Consider the following 19,544-nt stretch of genomic DNA (forward strand, 5'->3'; position numbering starts at 1 on the left):
TCCAGAAAGAAATAAAATGTCCTTGTCCCTCTTTTTAAAAAAAAACAACCAAACCAACCTCCCCCTCCCCCCACTGAAATATCAGCAATCTTAAATCTGGTTGCATGGATGAATTTTTGCAGGTTTCAGAGGATGCAAATGTTAAGTTTCCATGTTTAACTGAAGGATGGATAAAGATGAATCTTTAACAAAGGCATTCTTTCTCCCATATGTCAATTCAACACTCAAACAGAAGTTTACAAAAACTAATAGTTCAATTGACTAAAAATTAAACGCTCAAACTTCACACTCAGCTCTCATGCTACCATTTTACTAATTCAACAGTCATTCACAACAGACAAGACCAGAATTTCTAACTAATAAAAAAAGAAGAAAAAAAAATCTTTTTGGTAACAGTCCTCTTAGATTTTCTACACCATAAAAACAAAACGTGCATATTTTTTTCTTCCTCTTCCTCCATCTTTAGCCTTTTGTCATGTTGAATAAACCATTTACTCCTACTATATTTTCTGTCTCATAGACAGTTTCTAATTCATGACAGAATTTTACCTCTCACCCCAGCTAATTAGTTTCCTTAATAGCCTTTTGTGATGGACTATGTCAAAGGCTTTGGAAAGTCCAAATGAATATCAACGAGTACTACTTTATGCTTTGCTGAAGTGCCCTAAGAATTTTAGCTTATTGATAAGTCAGTTTTCTTTTTCAGAACAGGGTAATCTAGGTGTTTTATTACTGCCTGCCTTTAGACAGGAACTGAAGATTGTGTTAGTATTTATTTTTAAGTTCAGTATTTCTCTTATGGGTAGTTTATTTTGTGCGATTTGTACATCAATGTTTCCTGTTATTTTTCTGATTAAAAATATTTTAATTGTAAATGGGTTGTCTAATGGAGGATGCATTTGCAAAGATGCCTTCCAATTGCAATTATTGCTATATTTTTTCGTTCTTGGTCAAAAGGACATGCAGATTTTGCACCTGTCTGTTTGGTGTTCTTCCCCCAGACACTTCAGGCATGCGTTGTGGGAGTCGTCCATTAGCATGGGTTTACTGCAGGTCCCATGTGGTTTAAACTCTTGGTCCCGAGGCATGTCCCAGAGCTGAGGCAAGGAAAGGGACAGTGTGGAATCCTGGTCCCTAACTAAAAATGGAACTCTAAACTAAGAACTGAAACCTACGCTAAACCTAAAGAACAAGCTAAAGGAAGCACTTACGAGGCAAGCGAACTCTGTTCCATCGACTGTCACTAGCAGTAAGAAGGAACTGAAGGGGAGTCAGGTCGGCAGGATCATATACTGAGCACCATAAAGGCACCACTCAAGGGGGCTCCAAGGCTGACCTGGCAGGTGCTGCTAAGGGAAAACTTTCTGACAATCATGCATGCGGCGTGTGCCTACCTGACCAGAATTGACGTGAACAAGCACTCGAAGAACCACCACACTTATGCCTGCTTTGGTTCATTGCCACTACTGCTCACAATGGATAAAATAAGTACATCAAACTATACTTAAATTCACAGTATCCATCAGAAGTAGGCTATTTGTTAGTGGCAGCAACAACATCTATTCACATTCTACCAGCGGAGGACTTAACGTTTTCAATCAGACAAGTAGCACCTACTGTACTGGATTATGGACTTCCTTGAAAAATGTTTCAGGATACATGATCTAATACGTTAGCAGAATACTTAATTTTTTCCAACTTTCTCACTAAAAATATTCTCCTACTACAATGGTGTGCAGATGGGAAGGTTCTGCATCACATGGGGTGGGCAACATTTCTCACAAGGTTGGTGTTTCCACAAGGCTGGCAAGTTGGTGCCAGCAGAGCTCAGTTTGCCTGTGAGATGGCCTGTGTCCCTTTCCCCTGGCATTCTTGGTGCTTAGATCGGGGGAAGCGGTGGTCTTTCACTTTGCTGCTTGGGAAAAGTATTATTAGCAGTAAGGGTGTGATCTAGAGGAAAGAAAGCACATAAATTATAAAAGGGATGGGGATGGTTGTTGGAGCACATTCTTCCCACCCTCCCAGCAGCTGGAGAGAGAGCTGGAGAATTTGGAGCTCCCTAAGTAGCTCAGGCTCACAGAAAAGATTTGGACTGTTGAGTGTCCTGTAGACAGCATTCTAGTGTACTGCCTTCCTAATAGTGTATGCATGTGAAGGGTATCTAGATGTCTCTCAACATGGCTCGGCTCCATATCCCACTGGTGCACAACTTCCTTCAAACTTTAAACATAATAGGTCTAGACAAATATTAATCTAACTAGTAGGTGTTAGAATTTTCTGTCTAAATTCTTTTAGTTATTGACTGAAGAGTTGAAAAAGTATAGTAGGGAAACAAAATTCTGGATTATTCATTATTTCTGTAAAATATGAGTTAGACAGGATGGGCGCACACTGGGAAGTTGCGGGGCTGAGGAAACGTCTCATCATCTTTCACAAATGAGCAAATTTCTGCAATGGTTTTAGTTTCCATTTTTCAGAATATTTTAATATCCTCTCATCTTAAAAGGAGGATCCCACGGCTTTGAGAGACCTTTTTTCTTAAAAGCGCAAAGTATGTATATACCTGCCAACACACACAACTGTCCAGAGCAGACTCAGGTTTTTAATTTTTGACCCAACTAAAACTAGTTCCCAACACTATTCAGGGACTGTTGGCAGCACTTATTGACCTCTAAGCTACACTCTTTCCCACCTTCTGTAGCTGCTTCTCTCTCTCAAAGGCAGCCAGGCAGCTTTCATCTCCATTGCCTTGCTAAGCTAATACAGCTGTGGTGTAGGAATGCTGAGCAGGTAGGCCACTGCTTACTGCCTGAAACTGTTTGGGCAAAGTATTAGGTGAATCCCTTGGAGACAGAAACCATATCTGCATGTATGGGAGAAGGACTACAGGAAGAATCTTGGGGAGCAAAAGGGAGGATAAGACCTGATGACCACAGGAGAGAAAGGTGGAACAGCAATTTTTAAGGGAGACTGCTTTTCCAATAAGCTGGTGATTCTGGGGACAACTGAAATGTTTTATGTGCTTTCTTGTGAATTTTAGGTTATTCTTCTCTTTTTTTCCTCTCAGTATCACTATAAGCCGGGACTTTAAAATTGGCCAGAACAGACATTCAACTCTCCAGCATCTTCCAAACACACAGCTTATTTGAATGTTCTCTTAAACAAAGTAGACACTAACATGCAAAGTGGGCTAAGAGACTTTTTCTATTGTACCTTAAGAAAATATAAAGAGACTTTCTATTATAGTCCCCTTAACCCAGCAAAGCATATAACAGTCAAAGCTGATCTTAAGATTTATGGGAGTCCCAACAGCTGGAAAATGAGTAGAGACAATATCAAGTCATGGGAGAAGAAAAATGAGGATACCTTTGAGTTGCGAAGTTTGCAGAGGATATAGGGGGTTTTGTGTCTGTTTAAACATCAGCCCTAGCATCACATTAGTCCACTAAACTAAAACCTTCAGTTTCTTAAATTTGCAATACTTACATTACTGGCATTTCAATGTTCTGTGGTTTTTCATATTTATTATATATTACTGAAATTTTTAAATGACATTACAATGCAGCCACAGGTTTAAAATTAGAACGAAGATCAAAAAGTATCCTGAATCTTTATTCCCAGCTATCAGAAATAAAATATAATTTGGAATCTCTCTTTTGGCAGGGAGAACAAAACATAGGAGTAACACACATGAAAAGCTATTACAAAATGAATGCGGTATACATGCTAGTTTTTTGCTACTGCATACATACTTCATGAGTTATTCTTTCGTTTTAAAAAGGGACCACTGGGTGTGATGGAAATTTTACTGAAATAGTTGTAGTTTATCAAACATCCGACTAGAGAGTTAATAAAATTCTCATTAACTACCTAATAAAATCATGTATGATTTTGAGAGGCAGATTTTGAAGGTACAGAAAAAGGACAATTAAACCTAATGACAGTAAAGAAAGAAAATCCATACATACTACCAATTCTGCAACACTGCAATAAAGTATAGTCCTGTTTATCCAAAACCCTATTATCCAAACCTCTTCCTTGCCCCCAGACACAAGATACATGTTGTAGAGGGCACATATCTTGTGCTGGAGGACAAGGAAGGGATTTAGTTAAGACAGAGGTTTGAATAATAGCGCAAAGACCACCAGACAGGACTACAAAGAGAACAGTGATGATGAGCCCTGGCTGTAAGGGAGGGCACTCTGCAGCTGAATGGCTCCTACAGCAGGGCAGGGAGCCCTCTGTAGCCCCACCGTCATGAGAGTGAATGAGCGGGGGCTGTGACAGAGGAGGTGCAGAGGGTTCCTGAGTTGCTGCAAGGCTAGTGCTTGCAGGGATTGGTCACAAGATGCAGGTCCTGCAGCCCAGGGTGTCTGCTCTGCCCTACCAGAACTGGAGTCTATTCCAGCAGGACATAGCAGAGTCACAGCCAGGACTGCGAGGGGGAGAAAAAAGAAGAGAACAAGAAGCCTCCAGCTGCCTGGGAGGTCCACCTTGCTGCTGAATGACTCCTAGCCCTCTTGATTATCTGATTAAAATCAGTGTCCTCCATGCTATTCGGATAATTGGAAGTATACTGTAGTTAAAGACTACATAAATTAGTGTCAGAAACTGAAGTTACTTTTAAAACTTTACACAACCAATTACATACAGATGGTCCCAATCTACAAACTCCTAAAACCTTCACTTTTATAAGGATGACAGATGTAAATGCTTAAACTGGAAAGGAAGCAATACACTATTCTAGCTGATTTTTTTTTTTTTAAGCTAGAACAAGATTTACCATTTGAAAAAAGATAGTCAATCACTGCCATGTGTCAATTTACAAAGTAAAACCTTGCTGAAGGATTTCTTTCTTTATACAAAGACAATCACTGCCAGACTCTTTGCCCACCAACAATTATTTGACTATCACTAAATATTTCAATTTTATCAGACTCAACAAAAAAAGTAATGAATATGACCCCCCTGCTCCTTGATTTATTACAGTTTGGGTCCAGTATACTTCATGATTCCACATAGGAACAGACACAGAAATGCTTGCTGACTACAAGATCAGCATCTCATAAAGAATGGAGAATTAAGATTCATTAGCTCAATTTGAAACCATTTATATTAAAAACAGTGTACACAATTTCCAATGGCCACTACATTCTGTCTGATATTATCAAGTCACAGGTTGTCAGGCAAACGGCCTAGTAGTGAAGTTAACATACAGGGATTTTTTTGTGTTTAATCTATTTGTGAGGGTGCAGTGGGGGAAGGTCATGAAAATGTTTCATTGCTGTCATAATGCCATAAAGATTAAAGTTTATTTATTACATATTAACAGTCAAAAACTTTTAGGGTGAAATACATTACAGAATGGTTTAATTATTTAAAAAAGCAAGCATTATAAATCCAGGAAATTCAGAATAAGGTTACATTTAAAAGAAACCCAAACATGCGGAGATATGGAAAGTTAGGGCAGCAAAACAACCTTAACTCTGCCTCCCGTATGACATCATACAATATGCTTATGATTAAGGCATTTTAGTGTTTGTAGCTCCAGCTTAGATTAAACTGATTATGAAAGACATTCTTTTTTTCCTCTTATTTTTTTTTCCTTTAAGGTGTTAGTACAAGTTAAAGTTGCCTGAGTGCCCTAACTGTGCACTTCTATACCTTAATATGTTTGGATTTCTTTTAAGTTTAACCTTAACTTCGAAATTCCAGGGTTTGTAGTGCTTTGTTTTTGAAAGGTTGCATTGTCCCACTAAGTTATTTTACTCTAAACCTTAACTACTGATATAGTACTCTCAACCTTATCTCTATTTTAACTTAATTTTTGTCAGGTAATTTCCTGTTAAAAATTACAAATTTCATACATTTTCAATGAACAAGAAACCCAAAGAAAACATTACCATGTGATATTTATAATGATTTGAACATATAAGATATTAAACCTTAAAAGCTTTTTATATTATTTTAATTTTAATGTTTAGGGTCAGATTCAGTAAGATATCCTGGATGCCTTATACCACAACAGACCAGCACAAATCTGACAAAATGTTCTCCTCATTTTCCTTTATTTCCTGAACCCTTCATATACTTCATGTACAAACTCCATCCTCTAGTTTACCTCTCCTTCCTGCCCTCATTGTTGAGAAGCTCTAAGTTTAATAGGTAGAATATTTCCTTGTTTGTTTGTTTTGTTTTGTTTTTTGATATTTTTCATAACAGTTCTTTCAGTTGAGGCTGAAGAAATTAAATACTCTCCGAGAAATTAACAAAACTGCTCTCTCTGAAAATGATTGTCTTTCCCCATTATTGTCAAAGGCAATTGAGACTAAAGGCTGCCTTAATTAAGATATCCTTTTTCAAAGTGGCTACTGCCTACTATTTTTCCCCGATCGGATTGCTGCCAGACTGCCTCTAATGAAGGTGGTCCCCAAGTTGTCAGAAGGCAAAAGAGAAGCACTGTGATGATCAGGAAAACGATGACTGTAGTAATCTCTTGCTAAGAAAACAATGTGTGGTCCCAATCTCTTGAAGAATAATAGGAGATGGCAGCCATTTTGAAAAAGATGGCAATGCTTTATGGAACTCTTTAAAGAACACTATTCAGGCTCTGCTGAAAGAGAAACTTACATAAACAGAATAATGCCAAAAAATGACCATTAATCTTAAATCACAACTTTGAATGTAGCCTATGCAAAACATTTCGGTGGGCTTTAAGTATCAGGGAAGCTTGAAGAGTATGTATTATTCAGTTATTCAGATCATTCAGGACAAAAAACCCCACTGACATTGGGTGCTAAATTTTCTAAAGGACCAACTTTTAGATTAATTTTAACTGAAACTAATTATTCATTTGTAATTTCTTCTAAGAGTTAGTCTGTACTCAAAAAGTGCTGTAATTTTGGAGCCAGGATAATTGCATCCCTGATATCACAAGTGAAATTCTCTCATAAAAGACCCCGACTATTATACAGTGGCCAAAAGCTTTATAAAACAATGTTACGCGCATTTTCTACTATGCCTATTTGCTGTTAATTATCTTCAAATACTTTATATTAATCACTATTTCAGCCTATAAAAAGGTGCATGCTGCTGAAATCCATGTTGCCTGCTGCATAATCCAACAGTCATTACTATAGAAATATTCCTTAAAATGCATCTGAGCTTCAAATTTTATTTAGAAATGACTAGTAATTGCAAAAATAGCAGGCTACTGATGAAATCAAAGTGATTTATACAGAAACTAGCGACAGGAGAATCTCAGGACTTTCAGCTAAGATAAGCATCCAAACTTGTGGGTATTTAACTGAACCTCATGGATTGCAAAATCTGTATATTTCTCATGAAAAGAGTCTCCTGTGCTATTTCGGCACTACCCCTTCTGACCCAAACAAGGAAGTGCAAAAAAGTGCAATAAAAGTTCTCGGCCAATGAGAGCTGGCCACCCCTGCGCCTAGGAGCCAGAAAGCCATGTCGCTGCTTCTGGGAGCCGCCTGAGGTGAGCGCTGCCCGGAGCCCACGCCGCCTCCCATGCACCAGGACTTTTAATGACCCAGTCAGCGGTGAATGCAGCTTTATTCAGCTAGCTAACACAAATCTAGAAAGTCGAGACCCTTGCTGTTTAGTCTCAAAAAGAACGAAGTGGATCCTGAATTTCTAAATTCAGCTGTTCTAAGTAAGTAGGTCTTAAGAATCCTATGCATATCAAGACTGACAAAAGCATATGGGAATCATATGTCAAATTCAACAGAGATAAGACAGAACTTTAGAACATTATTTGGAAAAAAACCTAAACCATGATCATTAGGGCCACACTGCATGCAATGAACCTTACAAATAAACAGACTTTACTTACCTCTCAAATTTTATTCTAAACACAAGATGAAATAAGAAAGCAAGAAAGAGTGTGGTGGAGAGTAGGTGGAGACGAAAGCTCAGGGAGCACAAGGAGTATAAAAAAGTTTTGCAGTTATTTAAGCACGTAACATGCATGTCTTAGAATTAATGTGGTAAGTATACTTCTTTTAAAAACTACAATTAATTTTAAACATATCTTTATTTTGGGCCTGGCATCAAGGATGTGGGAGTGGTATGTGAAAGAAGGGAAATATGGAGAAGGCAGGAAACTGAAAAGGGACAGATAAAGTGGAGAGAGAAGTTAAGAATCAGGAAGATGAGAATGCAGTGAAATATGGATCACTAATGTGACCACAGTCCTAGGATGTACAGGATTATGGAAAATTTGAAAGAATGCAGGTTCTAATGGTGCAGGTACAGAAGAGAGTTTGAAAATGCTGCTGGCACTGTGGATGCTGCTCCAGGGCACCAATACGGGAGCTGGGTAATGTGGAGATGGCATTACTACAGAACAAGGAGGACTTAGTACACAATTCCACAAAGGGGTCAACCTGAGGAAACAGTTAACCAAATATCCCTGATTTCTCTGGATAACTTAAAACACTTACTCATAGACTTATCGACTATCTTTTTCACATCCTGGATTTTCTAGTAACCATCAAGTATTATTTTAACTAACAAGGAGTTACAAAGCAGGAGTAGTGAAACAAGTGAGGGAGTGTGGTTTAGCGGACTAGGAGAAGACATTGGTTGCTAACATGACTATCAAGAAGGGTCTCAGTCATGGTGGTAACAAAGGCACAGAAAAGACACTGATACGCTACCACCATTATTTGGGATGATGAGAGTATTATTCTATTGTCAAGTCTCCTATTATTGTCTCACATTTTATTTGAATTCACTGCCTTTTAAATAAATAATGGTCAGGCTTATTGACTGAAGCCAGAATTGAATACTGTACCTTTGAGAATCACTTGCAGTACTGGTTAGACTTAAATTGCACAGTTCTACAGATTCAAATCTCTTCATTTCACAGCCATTCAAGAAAGAGGAAACCTTACGTTGTATAAAGAAGTCAGCTATTTTAATGTTGATAGTAAAAAGACTGCAAACCTGTTTAAAGTAGTTTTCCTGATAAGTAGTAGTAATAGGTTTTAGAAAGAAATAAATCATACAGTTCCAGTATCTGATTTAAGGATATTAAAACCACTACCATCTTTGCTGAGATCTTCTGCCACCAAACTGGGTAAGTAATAATGACTTATACTAATTTATAATCCTGCCACAGCTGCACTAATCATTTGAACCAAGAAAAACTCTTGAAAATCAGCCTAATACCAGTGCTGAACATTAGTTTCAATAAAAGAAAATCTGAAACCTCTTCTCTGAAAACTGTTACATTTAATGTAGGAAACTAGCATTACACGTGCCTCAGAGGAGCTGAGATTGTGCTTTACAGAAAAACTCCCTACACTCAAGAGAAGTATTTCATGTAGTAGAGCAAAGATTAAAGAACAATTTTTCCCATTACAGGAACTATATCAAGTTTCTTTATATAAAGAGTAAAATAAAATCCCTACATAATAGGAAGAGACTTCTCAAGTCATGAAAATACGTAGAAGTTATTTAAGGTAGTTATATTATGAACCTTTTTACAGGAGCACTATTTTCTCTAGAAGAAGGCTGCAATAATACAACAATGCTGGAAATATCTGCTGAAGTATACATTTAATTTTGCTACTATGATATAATGATCACGCAATACAAAGTTTCTACCAGGGTGAGAGATATTCAATCATCATATTGTCTATTTGTAATGAGAGAAGCTCTCTCAAACAGATGGATTCTTACCAAACAAAAAGGAATACGGCTGCTGAAGTGTAAACATTGTATGGTGTTTTAAAATTATTTCATACTTTTTATTTTAATTTTTAAAACTTGAGAAACCCCTCCAAATTTCAGAAACACCTCCATAATTTGAATACGATAGATAGAAAAATTCCTCTTGACAAATAGCATCTAGCTCTACCAAGGCTGTCTACTGGTATTTCCCTTTATGACTTGAAAACTAGAGTTCAAATTCTCAGCAATATTAGTCCATAACAGTGGATATGATTTTTACTAAACACTATAAAGACCCAAATTTCATTTAGAAGAAAAGCTACTGTACATGCAAAGTAGCTTTATTTAAAAAATAAAATTTCGTTAGAAATGCAAATGTATCATGTGTGAGCCATATAGGAAGATCAGACGGCAACCATTCCAAGCCATTGATCTACAGTGTAATAAATATACATATTAAAGCATCCTTAAGTACCAATGACAAAATCAATTCTAAAAGCTTATCTGGTAAACATACAAAAATGCAAATTTATGTAAACGCTATTAAAGCCCCCAAACTATTTTAAAATTTAACACACATACTTTCCAGAGGGCTTATTTTTAAATGATAAATATTGTAAAAAAATGTACAGGAAAAAAAAATCATATCTGTGGTGCTGAAGCTATCCCTTACTCCACTATACTACATCCTTTGTAGGTATAATTGTAGTCATTATAATCCTATATTAAACAGCCACAAAGGAGCTCATTATAAGATATGAGCTATAATACATAAGTGCAACAGGATAAATTAAATGTTAATTCAGAGTTAACTAGACTTATCTCTTGTAAATATTATGATTAACATTGTTTACCTGTTGTCATGTAAATATGAAATATGCAGAGAAGTACAATGATCAATTATATTCTGAAAAAATGACAAAGATAAATTGTTATAATCTACTTATCTGTCGTCAGGATCTTCAACACTAACCTGCATGCTTTTAGAACTTCTGCTGAGCTGGGATATATGGACACTGACATTGACGGTATGATCTGTGTACTAGGTTTGTGGCTAATCCGAGGAGGGTCTGCTTTCATGGGGCTCTGAGAGTCCTCCAACCCTTCTCCATTAACTGTATGTCCACTATGAGGGCTGTTAAGGCTGGTAACACTGTTTGTGGTAGTCTGTTCAGTAGATTTTGGAGAAGGTGTTGCTGTAGAAATGGCTGAAGATGGTGAGGAGGCAACAGAATTATCAGTCTTTGTATGAACAGCTGGATGAATGTTATTGACTTTGTCACAGGTTCCAGTACCCACATTGTTATTGGCTTTTCCCATCAACAAGGCAGAGAGCTGAGGATTGTCTGAACTAAGTAAACCTGGTGACTTAGAATCTCCATGGCTAGGGCTAGAAACAGCATCTGCCGTCACCTGATGGACATGATTAGGAAGTCCCTCTACACTGGCAGTGCTGTTAGGTGTCTCTCCAGAATGCCTGCTTGTTTCAGGCACTGCTGATGTATTTCCTGAAGGCTTGCTCTCTTTGGTTAAGGTAATGCCTTGTTGTCCACCTGAGGTAGCAGTGTGAGAGGAGAGGTGATTGAGAGCAGCCCCCTGTGTTACTGAATTGTTAGGCATGGCAGGATGTCCATTCTGATTTTGAATACCAGTGCCAGCTGCCTGGAGATGCTGGGAAGGCCCAGTGGAAGAGAGAGGTCGTTCACCATTAGGACCTGCCAAACGTGAACTCTGACCTTTGTGAAGCCCCTAAAAAGAAAGAAGTGAAATTTGAGTTTAAATTTCATTTAAAATGTCCATATACAATGTATGCTTGAATCTATTTTCACAATTTTCCTGTACAGACTTTTTACAAGTCTAAATGTGAAAAATATGCAAGTGCACACAAAATAATATACAAACATGAAAGACTAACGATTTCAGGCCTAAATTCCAATTAACTATAGGCATTTTTTTAACACTGAAGTCATCAGTTGAACAGTAAACTTAAGTAGCCCTAGAAGAAGCCTATACAATGTAAAATTTTATACTGCATGACTAAACTAAAATACCTAGCTTCCAGACAACAAATTTTGCTAAAGTTAGGTAGCTAACATAAATGCTACAAATATATACGTCTTTACAGTTAATAAAACCTACGTGTTTGAAGAGTATGAAAACACCAGTACACTTATAGATCATACTTTCTCAAATTCTAGATGTGCAAAAATTCACATTTACAAATACACCTCCTCCCCTTAACTATGATGACACCAACACAAAGATATCAAATCAAAAACAAAATAATTTCAACTTTAGAGAAGCTTGAGCTGGCATATCAACACCTATATATCGTAGATAAATATCACATCAGTATTAATATAACTAGGCTCTTCAAACATTTCCCTACAAGATTTAAAAAATTTCATCACTTTTTCCCCTGCCACTGAAATACAGGGATGTGCCCTGCTCTATCCTCAAATCAATATACAAGCTGATCACAGTAGCATTTCACTTTTTATTAAAGCATTTCTTTCAGAGAATAACTTTAACAACACTTCTTCAAATACCCTTTTTTCTTATTAAGTGTGGAGATGGCTTATGTATCAGAAAGATGCTGAACGCTGGAAAGAACAAGGAGTAGGCATGGAAATCAGATAAGGGTACCTATATACACTCTGATTCAGTTTATAACTATTTAAACTATAAATGTGTGCAGACCTGGAGAAAGTTATTCTTTGCAATTTTAACACATTATGCAACACACATGACTTGAAAATTTATAATTTCTTACCTATGAGTGTCTGTAATTTTAGTGAAAGACTGCTAATAACAACGCTTTAATGGCAGCAACGGACATTCTTATCAGTGAAACCTGATTCTGGCACCATTAGTATGAGTTAAACCATGATACTAAGACAATCGACAAAAAATTAGAAGAGAAATATTTTAAATTAATGTCTCATTACTTTCACTAGACCTACTTTCAATGAGTTAGGCTGCTGCATGTACAGGTGACCACTAAAAACATGAATCAACGTCAAGGAAAGTAGAAAAATTCTATACACTTTTACCATTTTTTACAGAAGTGCACTTATTCTGAAAAGGAAAATGTGCTCATTTTAGCAGTTTCTATCATAGCAAGATTTCTCCTATAATTTAGTTCTTTTTTTTAAATTTAATGTTCATTATGAACCTGGCAAGCCAAGTAAACTACGCAGTTATCTCTTTTATTCTGTTAGCCAAAAAACAGACAAGACCCTCCTCGTACCTGTTTTCTGCACAAAAAAATATTTCCTATCCATTACACATTAATGTCAAGAAAGAAATTAATCACCAATTTAACATTGTTTTAATTTTAAAGTGACTTTTGTACCTGCGGAAAATGTCAGAACCCAGAAACTTCAGCTCTTTATTTATCCAGAACATAGCTGCAATACAAGCAGAGAACGGCAGTGCAGGCTTGCCCACACAAAACCACTAATCCTTCTTAGCCTTGTCTTGGAAGCACCATCTCTAGGGCAAGTTCTGTGCCAATTCGTTCCTTGGCTTCTTTGCTGAGACTATCAACAAAGGTGTCAATTATTATGCAGACACCTACCTAGTAACAACTGAACTGATGCCACAGACTTATTTCACACAGGATGTAGAAAAGCCATTTCATACCAGTGACATTTTTTTCATACTCAATTAAGTCTAACTTGGGAAAGAGACAATAAGGCTGTAAGTCTCTATGACACTTTGCCAATCCTATAAACACTGGTTCCCAGTAACAATGTTAATATACGAGTAGGTTTTTACAATTGGCCTATCAAGTTGCTTCAGAGCAAAACTAGTTGCATGTGCAATGCACAAAATGTTCCTGCTATTTCTTCATTTTATTTTTTAAAATTGTATATGCACTTAAGCTGCCAGGCTGTAATACAGCCTGCACTACAAAATTATCTGAGTTTCGATCAAGTAACTTGCAATAGTCTGTAATTAAAAACCTTACGCCGATAAACTGTGTTGAGTAACAAGAAAGCAGTTTCCACGCTACAATGCTGTTCTAAACTTTTAGGTATTCCTGAAACTGGACATACCACCTACCCAGTAAAGCAAAATTACATGTCTGGAAAGTCTTCCTGTAGAACAGCTTAGTGATTTCAATATGGGGTTGAGAGTGAATAAACTGTTGGCTTGCAAGTAAAATAGGCTTTTCCTTCATGCCCCCCAAAACAAATACTTTAAAAAACATAATTATACATTTGTACCCTCATGCTTTCTGTTGCGAGATTGAAATATACTGGTACAAAATCTATACTGAGATTGTTCCTGTAAAATATATTATTTTTGATGTTTTCTTATGGCCTTTCAACAAAAATGATTTAGAATGATCAAAATAAGATCGTAATTTCAACAATGGGTATAACATTCAGCTTACTCATGGGTGGTGCGTGAACCCCCCATTCGGGTGGCTAGCCCCGTCCCTTCCACCTGAGGCCCTGCTCATCCCCCCGCCCAGGAGCCAGAGGATCTTCAAGCACCCTACCACAACTGGAGGAGCGCTGGCCCACCTGTCCCAGCCACTCTGAGACCCAGGCTGCTGGCTGGCCCAAATCCTGGCCCAAGCACTGGCTTGACTGCCCCAGGTGCTCTGAGTCTCAGGCTGCCAGCTGGTCCAAGCCCTGACCTGCCAGCTGCCTGAGTGCTCCCGAGCCCCAGCTGGCTTTGGGGGAGAGATGGAGTGAAGGTACGAAGAGGAGCAGCATGGGCAGGACCACAGGGGAAGAGCAGGATGAGGGAGCGGGGCCTCGGGGCAAAGCATGGGTGGGGCTATGGCCTGGCTGTTTGGGGAGGCTTAGCCTCCCCTGGCCAATTATACCCACCACCATATTACAATGATATGTAAGAAAAACCACACAATCACCATGTTTCATGATTAAAGAAGTGGTCTGGATAAAATACACCATATATTCATCTACTAAAGAAAACACCTCTGAATGGATAGATAGTTGTACAAATGTTTATCAGTTGTCCTGTTTGATTTATGGTTATTTCCTATATTCCATAAGAAGCTGATTTAGCTGCTATTTTAACAATAAAGTATAATGGGTAGCTTTAATCAGCTGTAAAATTTATAATCTGCATCTGTTTAATCAACAATTGAAAATAGAAAACGTGTTTTACATAAGAAAGATGTCAAAAAGTGATTTGGACAGACTTGTTCACTTTATTGGATTAATAACCTGAATTGTACCTGAGTGGAGTTAGATAGTTGGTTTTTCCACGGCTCCTCTGCGCTGCTGGTCAGGTTTGTGCGGTTATGAGGTAGAGAGAGTGCGTTTCGCTGCAGGTAAGGCACATTTCCATTACTTCCACTTCCTGTTATGTGATTATTGCCTATCAAAATAGTGTCTGTACTACCCAGCGTTCTTGCTGTGCTGCAGGGAACTGGGCCTGCTGGAAAGGGTCCATTAGCCATAGGCTGCCCAGGGCAAGCCGGACGGATTCCATGCTGAGTGACATTAGGCACTCTGGTTAAAGCAACCTGAGGCTGCTGACCAGAGACAGAGTTTGTAGGCAGTGATGAGTCAGTTGTTGGCCCATTAGAAATTCCAGTAGATCGTACCTGTGCAACTCCTGTTTGCCTCATCTAATGAAAAATTAGTAAGACAAAAGAATAAAGTTAATCATATGATTAAAAAAGCTTTTACTGTAGTCTCTTATCGGGCATGTTGGGAGAATGGGGGGATGCTGGTAAGTGAAAAATTCCAGTTAACTAAGAGGGAGTGAGTTTGGGGCGGGGGGCAGGCTCTGGGAGGGAGTTTAGGTGCGGGAGGGGGCTTGGGGCAGGAGGGTGCGGTGTGCTGGATCAGGGCGGCGCTCACCTCGGGTGGCTTCCCACAAGAGGCAACATGTCCCGGCTGCGCCTAGGCGGAGGCACAGCTAGGCAGATCTGCATGCTGCCTACATCTGCAGGCACCACCCCCGCATCTCCCATTGGCTGGGGTTCCCGGCCAATGGGAGCTGTGGAGCCAGCGCTCGGGGTGGGGCAGGATGGTGGCAGCCTAGGAGCAGCTGGCACATGTCGTCCCTTCCGGAGAGCCACGCAGAGCCAGGTAGGGAGTCTGTCGGCTCTACGCCAACTGGACTATAAACCGGACTTTCAAGGAAGATCAGAAATGCCTGTTTATAAAGCTTTTCGGTTTGTAAAGTGCTGGATAACAGCTTTCCCTTTATATAAATATTGTGTACTGTTAATTTATTTTTACTGTATTGTTTCAAGTAAAGTTTGGTTGAAATTATGTTAACTTTATTCAACTTTTTTTTTGCAGGTCAGAAAACAGGTTCCTTCCAGTTTGTGTTGAGTGGTAGAGCTGACATGCTCACAGATGGTGAGTGAATTTTAAGATATAGTTATTGAAGGCAGACTTTTCTTCTAGGAGAGCCATAAAGATATATATAGCTATATATCAGGAGTTACTATTAGACTTTTACTGTTGAACACAGAAAAATAAGAGACATGAGCAACAGCCAGGAATGAGAGGCTTATTTCTTAACTAGACTGTTTCTGAAACTTAGTCAAATAGCTGACCAGAAAACAAAATTAAAAAATTGGTTAATCATCATCTCTGGTAGTCTTACAATAGAAAACAGCTAACAACAAATGTCTTTCAGCCAATAAACATCAATCACAGTAAATGAAACGTCAAAGAAAACAGAAGATGTTATGTAAACTGGCAAACAGAGCATGAAAGCATGTACAATACAAATAATTCAGGTTCAAAAAGAAAAGAGAATACACCACTGATGCAAGTACTGAAGATTAGAAAAATATTTTTGCTCGCACCTGCTGGTGTTGCTGCATCAAGACAAACTGACTCTCCAGCTGTTCCAGCATAAGTTTCTGTGCTGGATTTAGATTTCTGTTTGCACGCAGCTGTTCTAAGTCCTGTGGAAACAAAACATAGCAGCATTGTTTAGAATCAATCAACTTACCACTGATTAAAAAGCTTCCTGATAACAATACTTAACACGGCCAGTACAAGTAAGGCTTCTGAAACTGAGAAAATATAGACTAAAGCTCCTGAAAGGACCAAACCCCTTTTATAATCCACTGTTATACTAAAAACTCTGTATAAGCATCTCTTATCTACTTAAGCTGAAAAAGACTTGATTATCTCAGTATATGCTATGAAACAGTACTGTACATGTTCTTAAGTATTAGATATGATTAAAGTACGTTTTGACTGTGAAAGAATGTTAAATTCATAAAGTTCTTAAAATATTACAGGGGGTTCTTGGGAAAAAGTTCTCTAATGGGAGACAGAGCTGTCCCTAGGGACTCTGGGCAGCATGGGGCCAGAAACCCGGAGCCCTTGGACTTCCAAGAGCTAAGGAGATCAAAGCAAGCCTGTCTATCACACTGAAGAGATTTAAGCTTCAAGACTCCTTATTAGAAATGGAAAGCGAAGTGGATATTTTTTGCTGTTTTTAAAATTAAATAGGCAGCTAGTCTTGTTTTTAAAATTATTACGAAGAACATGTTTAAGCTTTGTTGTAACGTGTGTTGTTTGCCTGGACTGCTCAAGACTTGAATTCTTGTGTAGGAGGAACTCTTTGAGTTGGCTTCTTAAATACCTTCATGCTGTTTCACATTGGATACTCCTTGATGAAACATAAGAGCCTTGTCTTATAACAAGCTTATTCAAAGCAATACAAGCTACGAAAGTGAGATCTTGGAAGAGTGTTGCCGTTTTCATAATGATAAATAACAATTAATAAATAGTGTGTAATAAGCATGTCATAAAAACAAATTTTGTATTTCCAAGATCACTGCTTTTATAATTTATATTCAGGTAAAGGAGAAAATCCCTGGAAATATTAATTTTCAGGCGGGGGTTTGCAAGACTTGTTGAAGTTTGGGAACCACTATCCTAGACTGAGTCTCTGAAGGGGGCCCTAGAAGCTCTTGGAGCAGCCAAAGTTACCCAATACGGCCAACAGGAATATTCCAGTCTTTGTACCGCCCACAGTGGTGGGCACCATATATGGGCATCCTAGTAAGAACAGTGTTCTTGATATATGGTATGGATGTCCTTAGAGCATGACCTGTACAGAGACCTGAAAAGACCTCGAATGAGGTACAGATCTATTATGGTCAGATTCTGAGAGGAAGAGATATAGCTCTCCTCAGTGACAGAGAAGCAGTTACAGTAGACATATACGTGGTGCTTCCCTAAAAGTAGCAATATCAACAATGTATCCAACAGAACCAGTGCAAGTGGGTGACATGGTTGGAAGGCAGAAAGGTGGGTCAACATTATCTACACTGGCAGAGCCAGCGTTGAAGGTTGCATGGATGATAAAAGTGGAGATGCTGGTGTTGTGGTAGTATATGCTGCTGATGGTGCCAACCTGGTCGAGGTTAATGTGACTGATGCCAGGCAATATCGTGAAGGAAAACCCAGCAGTGGGAGACACAAAAGGTCCTTCACCTCAAAGAAGGCCTGCAGTGCAGACAGCACCAAAATCAGAGGCAAGTATTCTATTGCCATTGTTGGTGATAGTAGATCCGATGCTGCCAGGGTCAAGGATCTGTCTGGCAACGGTGAAGGCACTGGTCTCAACAGCCCTGTTGGAGCTGGAGTCGATGGTACTGCCTCAGATGGTGCCTGCGACCAGACCTCGACTCAGTATTCAAGAACGTTTTAGCAGATTTCTTGTGGCCTGAAGAATGAGACTTGGACAATCTCTCAGTCTCAGAGAGCAAAGATGATTTTGGACACTGAGGGAGAAGACAATAAGCAGTGTTGATTTGGACCTGGAAGTCGGGGCAGTCGTAAGGACATTCCTTGTGGACAAGCAGTCAACCCACTCAGGCTGAAATGGGATGCATTGCCTTTTCCATGAGACATACATGAAGGCAGAAATACCTCTGCTTCTTCGGCCTCATCAGAAATGAGGTATAAAGAGTATGTTTATTCCTCACGTGTCCCTTGCACAAGCAAATTAGACAGCTTTTGTGGCTATCACATACAAATAAGAGAAATTCTTATTTTCCAATGGCTGGCTAAGTGAAGCTAAGGAGCAATGGAGAGCTCTCTTACTGTGGGTTGTAAGAAGGAACTGAGAGGGAAGTGCACACCACACCCTTTTATACTGTTGGCTCAGCGTGTGAGGATAGCAGAGGCACATACAATGACTGCAACTGTTGCCTGCAAAAACCTCTGACTCAAGTGCATTGGGCGCATACACTAACAACAGAGTGTAAATGAGCAAATCACTCAAAGGAAAATTGGACATTACAGACACTATTTTCTTTAATTGCTCTTAAGTATTGGGCCATTACCTATCTTATGAACCAATTTTTCCAAACAACAAGAAACTAAAGTTAAAAAGGTAAGTCATTAACTAGCCTATTCTGTTCTTTTTTGAGTATATGTAATAGGTTGGTATTAAGTTTATAGATTTTTCATGTATATCCTTTTGTAACTGTATCAGTTTGAGTATGATTCTGTTTTAACTATTGCTAATAAAGCTAAAGCATGATACAAACAACAATGCAAATATTCAGAGATCAATGTAGTTATTTCTAGTTGGACTAAGTACACTCCTAAACCTCTAAATAGTTTCAAACTGTCACTATTTTAAAAAAGAACAAAAAACCCCCCAACAAATAAGAGAAATGCTTGCCTACCCCCTAATCCCCCCACCCTCAAAACTGTTCTAAGCTGAAGAAAAAGCAACATTAATTCCTGGACTAGTATCAGGTTTATAGTCTGATATCTTCTGTTCATCAGGGATCGCAATGAAAGCTTTATACCATACAAATATCAGGGATCTTCCTTGTCCAATACCATATACCTTATGAGTACAGCTAT

General features: G+C 38.6%; 1 protein-coding gene across 7 annotated transcripts in view; it reads right to left on the bottom strand.

The window, feature by feature from the left end:
• The window catches only part of KDM6A (lysine demethylase 6A), a 287,206-nt gene that overhangs the window by 40,645 nt on the left and 227,017 nt on the right, over positions 1 to 19,544 (bottom strand). For all 7 annotated transcript variants that reach the window (XM_075059516.1, XM_075059508.1, XM_075059521.1 and 4 more), the window contains 3 exons: positions 16,511 to 16,612; positions 14,918 to 15,313; positions 10,673 to 11,448 (listed from right to left, as the gene is read on the bottom strand). In XM_075059516.1, the coding sequence (XP_074915617.1) occupies positions 10,673 to 11,448; positions 14,918 to 15,313; positions 16,511 to 16,612 (1,274 nt within the window). The remainder of the gene's footprint in view (positions 1 to 10,672; positions 11,449 to 14,917; positions 15,314 to 16,510; positions 16,613 to 19,544) is intronic.

Source organism: Chelonoidis abingdonii, chromosome 1 (assembly GCF_003597395.2).
Source record: "Chelonoidis abingdonii isolate Lonesome George chromosome 1, CheloAbing_2.0, whole genome shotgun sequence".
NCBI lineage: Eukaryota > Metazoa > Chordata > Testudines > Testudinidae > Chelonoidis > Chelonoidis abingdonii.